We start from the raw sequence: 10,141 nt of genomic DNA on the forward strand, positions 1-10,141 counted from the left end.
GTTTTGCATGGCCTGGTTGTGTCCCCCACCCCCAGCTGCCAATCTATGCATACTTAAATCGGTCTCATAAGGGCACTCTCATAAGGAAAGTCAAAGAACGAAGCGTGGAAATGCAAGAAAAGTATGGGAAACTCATGGGTTAATTATAGCCTAATCATAACTGAAATACACCACTGAGATGACAGGTGCATGTTTGGCATGGCCCAACTAAACTGGGTATTTTATCAAGGGCATTGCTGTCTGCAGAGGACAAAGGTTTCAGATGAAGAAATAGATTCTTGGACTGTTTGGGCCATCCCTCAAGAGAGAAGCATTGGAATGAAAAATGATGTAGACCTTTAGGACACAATTGTGTATTTCAGATTCCAAAACCTACCCACTGACTGGTATTCCTGTTTGGAAAAGGGAGGGGAAAGATGCTAAGGGGACAGTAATGCAAGTATTCCACAAAGGAATCTGAGATGCTGGAGATGAACAAAGCCAGTGGTCCCATCAGGATCTTTGTGACATTTGAAAGATGCAAAATGCATTGCCATGCAGGAGCTTTTGTGCTCTTGAGGTTTTACCAGTAACAACCCCCCCCCCCAAAAAAAAACTCACCAGAAAGATTTCTGCAATAAAGGGCACCAACAGCCTGCTTAGGGACAGGGCAGTTGAAAAATTCATGGCCTATTGAAATGAGAAGGGAACGACTTAATGGTCCATCTAAGAACCCATCTATCATGTGCGGCAACCTTGCTCTTCTGACAAGCCCCTGGTGGGCAGCTGCATGGAATTTACATGCAGTTTGGCTGGGCATTACTTGTGGTAGCCCTTCTCTCGATTTGTCACTGTCGCCTCCCCCCCCCCCCCGCCCCAATCATGATTGACGGGCAGCAACATTTTGAAGTGAAGGATGTCCTGGATTCCCGCAGGCTTCGTGGCACACTGCAGTACCTTATCCGCTGGAAGCACTTCGCGCACCCTGAATGGGTGTCGGCTCGCAATGTTAACGCTCCTGTTTTGGTTAGGCGCTTTCATTTAGCTTATCCTTTGAAACCTGCTCCTTGGTATTTCCGCTTTGTTTTGGGGGGGCGGTATGTCATGTTCACCGTTCCAATGTGCATTGTACATCGTAACGTTTCGCATGTCAATTGCTGGTGCGTGTTCTGTCTGGGAGGGGCTGTGCGGACTCCTTCTGCTGGGGTTGTTATCTGTATTCAGGGGAATGGAATGTGTTTGGGTTATCCAGTGCGTTCAAGGTTTTCTTCCCAGGAGATCAGCAGAACCCGTTACCAGCGCCTGGGGTGGGGAATTTGAGACAGCTGGGCGAGGGGAGGGATTACGTTTGCACCGAGGGTTTTTAGTTTGTATTTGGCGCGCTTTTGCTCATTCTCAGCTTTCTCTGTAAATGCATGCTATTCTTTAATAAACCAGATATTCTTAAGCCCCTGCTTGTGAGTCTGAGTCCATTAGGATAGGCAATCGTTACACCTCTCCTCTTAGGTATCTTCAGTTTGGATGTTTGGCATCTTGGGGTGGTGGGGGCAGGGAGGAAACAGGAATATGCAAAACACCACCAACGCTTTGAAGACTCCTGTGTCTTTCAGTAAACAGTTCTAGAAAGATTTATAAAGTATACATTATCAATCTTTTAGGGAACATCCATTTTAATTCCACTTTTAATAATTGCAGAATAGCAAAGTGTAAGAGTATACAGTCTTTGAAGTCATTGTCAGATGATCACAGCCCAGTATTTTCTATGTCCTTCTTCCAACTGAAGTGTGGCTGATGCAGCATTGATTAGCAAAGTCAAAGACAAGATGTTGCAAGGTAATTTTTAAACCATGATCTACCTTTTCCTAATCGTCTATTTGCATCGCATCAGAGCTGAGTAACCTTTCCGAGTTAAGTGCTATCAATCTCTCACTCATTCCAAAATAAAAATGAAGTAAAATAAAAATAAATGATTGAAATCCTGCACAATATCCACATTTGGAATGGGGTGGTCATTACAGGCATTCTGCCCTGATACCTTTCAGATGCATTGGATTTCAAGATGCATTTTTTGCTGTCTGACAGAACTTTACTATGAAAAACTTCCCTAGCACTGCACCAGAGATCCTTTTTTTAAAATGGAGATGCCCAGATTTGTCAACAGGAATTTTCCACATGCAAGACATGCACTCTGTGAGGTGGTCAGCTCCAAAACATAGCCAACAGCAGATTGTTCGTGCATTGATTCTTTAATTGAAATTCTGCCCTGTCTATTCACTTGAGAACTTTTAATGTTTTTCTAAACCATTCCATCATACTTAAAAACAATTATAATAATTAAGAATATAGAGGTTAGTCAATGCGGTGAGCATGTTCAAAACAGCAATGCAAGAAGAGAGTTTGGAAACTTGAACCATTCCACAGTGGTATTGCCAGATAGTTGAGTAGATCCTATGGCAGGGAATATAACCCAGAACAAGGCAGGAGAGTTTGGAAATAGATCTGATACAGAGAAGTAGGGGTTGGCAGGAAAAGAAGTTAATTTGTGGAGCCCGCAAGGAGATAAGAACTGAAGACCTCCAGAAAGGTGGAGGGAGTGGGACTCAGAGTTGGGAAAAGAAAAAAACTGTGGACATATCGATTCAGAGGCAACCCTCTCACACAAACCCAAATCAGGAGAAAAAGGAAATATATATATGTCTTTTTTGATGCTCCAGAGGGAGGAAAATTGCTCCTTAGAACATCTCTGTTCCTAGAAGTTTGGAAGTAGGTTTGATCAGAATAAATTCTGTAAAATATGAAAATGACCCTTCTTCTGAGATTCTTTGGAGTGAGACACTCTAAAACCGAGGACTGGTTTCTGAGTTACAACAGAGGAAAGGTTTTTAAAAGGCACTAAATCTTAACCCTCCATGCTCAGAAGTCTGTTGCTCCAGATTTTGTGAGCAGCTTCCTGGCATTAGGGAGACTTAATCCCAGAGAGCAGCTGTTCTTTTGGTGGCAGATGTTAACTAGGTAAAACCCATCTTTCCTTCTCTGGATGCTGGGGAATGCAGCACTGCTGCTGTATAAGAGAGGAAAATTGAAAAGGGTGCAGCTTCTTCCAAAAGCCACCATCCTCTCTCCTCCATGGCTCAAAGCCTGCTGCATCTGGGCTCACGGCCTTTGCCTGCTCTCCCCTGTCTCCCTCTCCTTTCAAAACCATCCCAACAACCGATAAGAAGGCACTCAAAAGCGAGAGAGGGAGAAAGCGCTCCGTGTGATCAAGGCGAGAGGAAAGGGTCCTGGGTCTTCTGACACGAGCAGACACATGAAATAACCTAAGCCACAAGGTCAAAAGTAACATGTTACCATTTATTCAACAATTTTAACTGGAAACCTCCAACATAGGGTGAACGTTGCTACGGGGAAGGCAAAAACCCCACTTGCCGACTCCAATGGCAGATTAGGGGTAAAATTCCTTCCCAGCCCCGTCAACCGGCGACTGACTTTCGTCCGTAGCAAGGAGATGGTACGCACCCTAGTGGTCTTTCCTGCGGTGCTGCAAGGTGTTCACTGGCACAGGAGGAAGGGCTCGAATCCCTGAAAAGACACAGAGATATCAGGCAGTTAGTTTCTCCGCTCGCTCGCAAGCCTTGCCTCAACCTTCACTGGGAGGAAGCCCATCAGTGGACATTCCTCCCTTCACGGGAAGGTCCTCTGCTTTTGCCCCCCCCCCTAAGAGAGCCGACTCAGGCCACGGCAAGTCCCCTCCCACCAGACCCAACCCTGGCCTTCTTCCCCTGCTTTCCCGCCATTGGCCTCCATCCTACACCTGGGGCAGAGTTTCCCAGCTTCCCTCACCGGTCCATCAGGCGGAAAGGCCTTCATACTCGGGGGGATAACGTTGTCTCCTACAGCCTGCCGCCAAGCGCCGCAGGGCAGCCACCAGCCCGTGTGCAGAGTGGAGGGAGAAGGCCTTTTGTACCAAAGCTTCTGTTCTCTGGGCGACTCGCCTGACTGCAGGGTCCTGGTCACCCAGAAGCTTCTCCACATCTGCAAAGACAAAAGTTAGACCAGAGCATTGAAATGCATCTTCCTTCCTTCCTTCCTTCCTTCCTTCCTTCCTTCCTTCCTTCCTTCCTTCCTTCCTTCCTTCCTTCCTTCCTTCCTTCCTTCCTTCCTCTCCCACACTCCTAACCCAAAGCTTTTCCTCTTGTCTTTGCACAGGCATTGCTTACAAGCAAGGTAGACAGGAAGCGTCCCTCCAGTGAGGAGGCTGCCGTTCTGATGAAGTAGGTGACCTATAGAGGAAAGGAGGGAGAAAAACACACCATTGTCTCTTTCAAACCTGCTTCTCGACTGAATGCAGCCCTAACTCCAGAATTCTCTGCACCTTTCATCCTGGGGATAACGAGAAACTCAGCAAGTGGACTACAGGCTCACGCCTGGCCTGGGCTAAAGGAAGGTCCATGGCCCAAACAGGCGAGTGACTCCATGAAAGGCTGCAGGGGGCCGTGCCTTTCTGGCTGGAACGTGGCTATCCCTGGGCAGAAGAAACCCTGAACCTGGGGGATGAGACCTCCCGCCTGATTGCCCACAAAGAGCCTTCTCTTTTCGTTACCAATGAACATCGCAGCCGTTCTCCTCACTGAAGCCTGCTTGCTCTTGAAGTACCAAAGGCAGGTAAACACTTCCATCTCCAACTGCGACTCCGGGATGGGGAACCGAATCTAGGAGATGAGGCAGAAAGGCAGAAGTGGGAGATTCCCAAGTGCTGCGCGCCCCACCCATGCCTCTCACCTCTAGAGGGGAATGGGAGCCAGACAAGGGCTCTTACCAGGCGCTTGGTGATCTTATGAAGTAGCTCCTGCAGGCTGTAAGTCCCCCCCGCCAGGAGGGTGCCCCCAAGGTGCCAACGGAGGGCCTGTGCCAGGTGCCGCAGGGTAAGCTTTGCTGCCTTCAGAAAAAGAGGAGAGAAAAAAGCTGGGGCCATTCCTCTACTGCTCTCCTTGAGTGAATTGGCTAGCCAAGCCGCCACCCTCTTTTCCCAGGCAAGCCAGGCCCTCACCTTCGCCACCTCCTCCTCAACATCCTCCACGTGCATCAGCACCGCAATGAGGGTGTGGATGGCTGCTATCCCCTCAAGATCTTTCCGGTGCTGCAGAAGAGGCCAGATGTGTTTCAAGGCTGCCCTTCGGATGGTTACCGCCTCCTATGAAGGACCAAGGAAAAGGTTTTTTTCCCTTGCCCTGCAAGAAATGGGTCCCGTGTGGCTTCACAGTTAAGGTTCCCATTGACCTTTTCCTCCTCTTCCAAGCAAGGAGGAGCTGAGGACTCACGTGGTGGAAGAGTGAGTGGTACTGGGCAGCCAAGGAGGCATTCAGGGGTGTCCAGACTTCCCCTTCTGTCTGGAGGCCGAGCTGCTCCGCCAAGCCCAAGAACTCCAAGGTGATGGCGGAGCTGTCACTGCTGAGCCCACCGAGGATGGCATGGCAGAGCTCCTCGGGGCTCATCATCTGCAGAGAAAATGGGAGATCTGAAAAACTCTCCTCCAATGAAGGAGAGAGGACAAGCCTAATCTTCTCTACCAAAGCGGAGGAGCTCGGTATTTGTCTATCCCCTGTGGGCGAGGGCCACTTACCACCTTGTAGTTCTTGCAGAGATGGAGAAGACCCTTCCTGCTCAGTTGGTGAACAGTCTGGCTGCGGTGTTCCATCCAAGCCATTAGCAGTTTCCAGGTCTTCTCCATGGGGGCTTGGCTCTTGTAATTAGCCAGCAGCTGAAAGAGAGCAGAGCAGTCGAAGGCCCGTCAGTGGCCGGAGGAGGAAAGAGAAGGAGTGAGCCAGCTGCACTGGGGAGAAGGTGCCCAAAAGACCCCCAGGGAAGATGCTTCACCCTCGTTCTTTGGGGAAGCAGGAACATGCCTCTAGGCTCTCCCTTAGCTGCAGGGAAAGCAAGAGAAATGGCTTTTGGAGCTTGATTGCTCCCAACGGGACCTAAAGGTGGTCTGGGGCGACTCCCATTTTCTCCTCCACATCACCCTGCTCGCCCAGGTCCCATTGGCTCCCTGGCTCAGAATCCTATGACGGGGTGGGTGTGGGTGGGGGGGATTTTCCCACCTCAACAAAGAAGGCCACCACTGCAGCTGAATGCTCCTTTGCCTCTTCCTTCTCCAGGACAGAACTCAGATGTCTCTGGAGGCTGCACGTGGCAGAGGGGGAGGTCTCCGTGAGGGCCCTGCAACACACCAAGGCTCTTTTGAGAAAAAGACATCAGACGGACAGGCCATGCTGGGCTAGAAGAGCAGAAGAAAGGTTCTCTGTGGAGAGAAAAGCTGCCCTTTGCCCTCTGACTTACGTCACCAACATGGCCACGCCCTGGAGGCAGCAGCTGGGGCGGCACAACATCTCCCTGCAGCTCTCTTCCAGGGTCAGGTGTGCCACCCTGGCTAGCAGCACCTGGATGGTGTCAACCGTCTCCCTGCAGGGAAAAGAAGGCCAGAGTCACCAAGGCACCAACCCATAGTCTGAGGGGCAGAAGAAACCCTTTGGGCGACGCCCACAGGGAAACATCCCTCTGCACGTTCTTTCCCTCCTTTCCCTGCTAACACCACCCACGAGAAGAGCAAAGAGGGAGGGAGCTCCAGAGGGGCCTTTCTTCTCCCTTGCAGCTGTTCACCACCAAATGGGAGTTGCTGCATCTGTGTGAGTATGTCCCTCCACCCCACCCCACCCCACCCCACCCCAAGGGTGTTCTGGAAACATCATGGATGCCAGATTCCATTTTCTTTCTTTTCCTTAAAGCTTTGGGACAGACCTCATGAGAAAAGCAAGGCGCCCAAGCTGGGAGCACTGCGTGTTTGAGAGCTTTTTTTCCTGGGGACTATATAACACCTGGCCTATCTAAGGGGAGGACTTGCAGGGCCAGAGGGGCATTGCTAAATCAGAAATGCTGCTTGGACGTGCAAAAAGAAAAAGAGGAGGCTTCTCCTTCCCAGTGCCACTGCTTACTCCAGAGGCAGATGGTCCCCTCCTTGGCCTGATGTATTCTGCTGCCTGGTGCCTGTGATGATGGTATCCACCAGGCAGAGCAGAACTTCGGGGAACCAAGCCTCCAGCATCACGGGGCACTCCTCGGACCGGACGATCCTCCTGATGAGCCTCATCGCTCTGGCCTGAGGAGGGAAGGAGAGTCTGCCTCACTGTCATGACCCCGTTGCAAGGCACAAAGAGCCTCACAACGTGGAGCATGATCATTAAGAAAGAAAGGAAGCAGATAATCAAATCAACGCTTCAACCAAGCACCCAAAGCACCCACACCCATGGACTCATATACAGATGAATAGAAGGACTTCAGATAAGCAGCAATAGCCCGCACCTGGTGCCCTGGAGGACACACCTGAACCAAGAGGACAAGGACAGCAACCGGGAAAACACCCACACAGCCATCAAGAAACCCATCAAGGGGAATGGGGACAATGGAGGGTGGAGAAGCACGGGACCCCGCAAGAGGGGTATAAACAGGACACCTCACCACCGCACCCCCATTCCCGTTTTTCTCTCTGTCAGACCCGTTTCAATAAACTGGAAATCCTTAATCCCTATTAAGTGAGTCCGTGTCTTATTCGGAACGAGGCTGGCCCTGACACTCACCCACAGAGCTCCTTAGGCAAGTTGGCTAACAGAGCCCACCCTACCTCTTGGTAGAATCGCTCTCTCTGCCAACCCTCACCACCCAAAGGACCTTCCTTCCTCCCTCTCTCCCCCGCTTCCTTCCCAAACTCCTTCTCAGCAGAATTCAAGAAATGCCTTCCTGTTTGCCCATGGGGAGCCCATAGACACAGAAGTCACAATGGCATCTCCCAGAGGGAGAGGCTGAAGTCTTGGCGTACAAGAGGATCACCTCCTTCTGAGCTCTACCCCTTACCGTAGCTGCGGGAAGAGGATGGGTGGTCTGTTCCTCTCCTTGAGGAGGCCAAGGGCCCTCCTTCTCCTTGGCCAGGAGCAGGAACAGGACCGCATCCCCGCTGCAGTACGGCGAGGTGATGATGTCCCAGAGCAGCTCGCCGCAGGTGCTGGGAAGAAAATCGAGAGGAGACCAAGTCAGAGCCCTCTGCCTGTCTCAGGTCCACTAGAAGAAATATGGAATGGTCGGCCTGATGCCAGACTTCCCTGGAACTCAAGGGAGGAAGAACCCACAGCCCTGCCTACCTCCATGGGAGCTCTAACAGGCGGTACGTGACCATTTCCAAGTTCTTCCGGGCCACAACTTGTAGGCGGTGCACAACCTGACTTGCTCCGAGGGAGGGAGGAGAGGCCAGGCGGCAGATCTTATCCAGGACTTCCTGCATACACAAGAGAGAAAGAAAGAAGAAACGGAAGGGGATGGTGAAAGGTCGATTCCTCCAGGTGAGAGCTGAAGGAATTGGAGGTTGCAGGAATAGGTCCTTTTCTGGGGAAGCCTTCAGTTTAACCCTGGGTGTCAAGCCTTACTCGACATTCTTGCAGAGATGTTGACTGCGTCTGGGTCCCTGTTGTATTCCCCTCTTCTTCCGGGGATGTGCTGTTGAGAGGAGAAATACAGGATGATTAGATCTAGATTAGGGGTCAGTTTGTGGAAAAGGAGTCATAACTGAGGTTCTGAAGCAGGACAGAGAAGTAGAGCTTTGATAGAACCGTGCAGGATCCAACCAAGGGCCCCTCTGTTCCCTGGAGAGGTCCCTCCACCATCAACTGGTCGGGTGGCATTTTGCCTCACACCCACAGCGCACCAGCATCGCCGTAGGTCCTTCGCTCCACTGTGAGAAGAGAAGAGAGAAACATTTCTATCCGCAATAGCCACCATCTTGCAAGGCTTCCACCAAATAGATTAAATAAACAAGCGGAGAAGACCTCATGCTTTTCAGCCGTGTGTTGTGGGGAAGGGGTGGCAGTCCCTCAGCGGCTGTAGAGGTGAAAATAGGGCACCTGTTTGAACTGAGACTGGGGTCCCAGGTCTCGTCCTGCAGGCTGCTGACATCGTCCAGGGTATCTTGGGCTTCTTCGGGGGAATCCTGTGAATGACAATGACTCCTCTGTGTCCACAAAGGGAAAAGTGACCCAGAATTGGTAATTCCATGGAACTTGTGGGCTCCAGAATAAAGAGAAGGCCTATCCAATGCAGGATGCCTGACCAGGACGGTGCTTCTCTTGCATGACACATCTCCCAAGTTGGAGGAATCCCCCGCCCTGCCCTGCCCTCCCCCAGAAAAGTAGGCTTGCTACACTTCACCTGTTAAAGCCCTGTCTAGAAGCAGCGGGGAGCTGGAGAGGATGAAGCAGAAAAGGCATGGGCAGGGGGCCACACCCATTTAGGCCACCAGTCAGCCGCAAAGGGCCCGTCCCTGCTGCTTTGCAGAGAATGAGCTAATTGCATGAGCTTGGGTACCCATTTCCAGCCTGTGTAAGTTGCCCCAAGGGTCAGGCTTTCTCTCACCCCAGCTCCCCACAGCAGCCCTGCATGGTACCCTCAGGCTGGGAGAAGTGAATTGATGCCCCCCCCTCCCCATGGGCCTCCCCAGCAGAAAACAGTTTGCCCTTCTTTACCCATGCACTGGAGGAGATGTTGCTGGAGAGCTCCTCAACTGTGTAGGTCCCCTGCCTCTTCTTCTCCAGGTCCTCATCCCTGGGGAGAGATTGAAGGGCCAAGATCAAAACTAGCAATGGGCAGGTGCCTTCATTGTCTAATTCCCCCTTGGCCCCAAATGGCCCTTCATCCCATTGATTAAGGAGAGAAGAGAAAGCTTCCTGGCCAGGGGGTTGAGCAAACATCCCATAGAAGTCTATCCCTCCCCTCAGCAGATGTTTCTCATAGCTTTTTTTCTTGGGGACGGTACCGCAGCCGTCTTCTTGGGGGCTTCAGAATCCCTCAGCTGAGAGCAGTACCTTGCCGAATCCGGAATGGACTCCGCGTCTTCAAAGCTCTGGTCTAAGGAGCCCCCCTGGGCTTCCATCGAATCCTGCAAATGGCATTTGTTCCTATTAAGACATAAATCCAAAGCCCTCTGCATCCCAACGGGATGGCTAAAGCCTTGGGCGCAAGGTTCGGCCCCAGTGCCGACAGGAAGAGAGCCTTTGGAAGGTCAAGAGGATATATAATCATCTACAGATTGGTTTTTAAGGGGCCATAAACCCTTGTGCGTATT

At 51.2% G+C, this 10,141-nt stretch overlaps 1 protein-coding gene and 1 long non-coding RNA gene across 2 annotated transcripts; both read right to left on the reverse strand.

The window, feature by feature from the left end:
* Positions 1-3,312: 3,312 nt before the first annotated feature.
* Positions 3,313-4,263, reverse strand: LOC134492523 (uncharacterized). The gene is made up of 3 exons (XR_010067454.1): positions 4,197-4,263; positions 3,820-4,011; positions 3,313-3,558 (listed from the first exon to the last, which is right to left on the reverse strand). It is a non-coding gene; the product is annotated as an uncharacterized LOC134492523 (long non-coding RNA).
* Positions 4,264-4,397: 134 nt separating this feature from the next.
* LOC134492465 (uncharacterized) lies at positions 4,398-8,308 on the reverse strand. The gene is made up of 11 exons (XM_063296637.1): positions 8,169-8,308; positions 7,885-8,032; positions 6,969-7,132; positions 6,316-6,438; positions 6,078-6,195; positions 5,654-5,737; positions 5,298-5,474; positions 5,027-5,170; positions 4,796-4,915; positions 4,580-4,688; positions 4,398-4,501 (listed from the first exon to the last, which is right to left on the reverse strand). Exons 1-11 carry the CDS (start codon positions 8,306-8,308, stop codon positions 4,398-4,400), a joined length of 1,431 nt encoding a protein of 476 aa, XP_063152707.1.
* Between the last annotated feature and the right edge of the window lie 1,833 nt (positions 8,309-10,141).

This window comes from Candoia aspera, chromosome 2, assembly GCF_035149785.1.
Source record: "Candoia aspera isolate rCanAsp1 chromosome 2, rCanAsp1.hap2, whole genome shotgun sequence".
Taxonomy (NCBI): Eukaryota; Metazoa; Chordata; class Lepidosauria; order Squamata; family Boidae; genus Candoia; species Candoia aspera.

Coding starts and splice junctions, on each gene's coding strand:
- LOC134492465 (XM_063296637.1), bottom strand. CDS start 8,308: ATGCAGGAAGTCCTGGATAAGATCTGCCGCCTGGCCTCTCCTCCCTCC. Junction 5,171..5,297: donor ACCACTCACTCTTCCACCAC/GTGAGTCCTCAG, acceptor GGTCCTTCATAG/GAGGCGGTAACCATCCGAAG. Junction 4,689..4,795: donor ATAAGATCACCAAGCGCCTG/GTAAGAGCCCTT, acceptor CTCATCTCCTAG/ATTCGGTTCCCCATCCCGGA.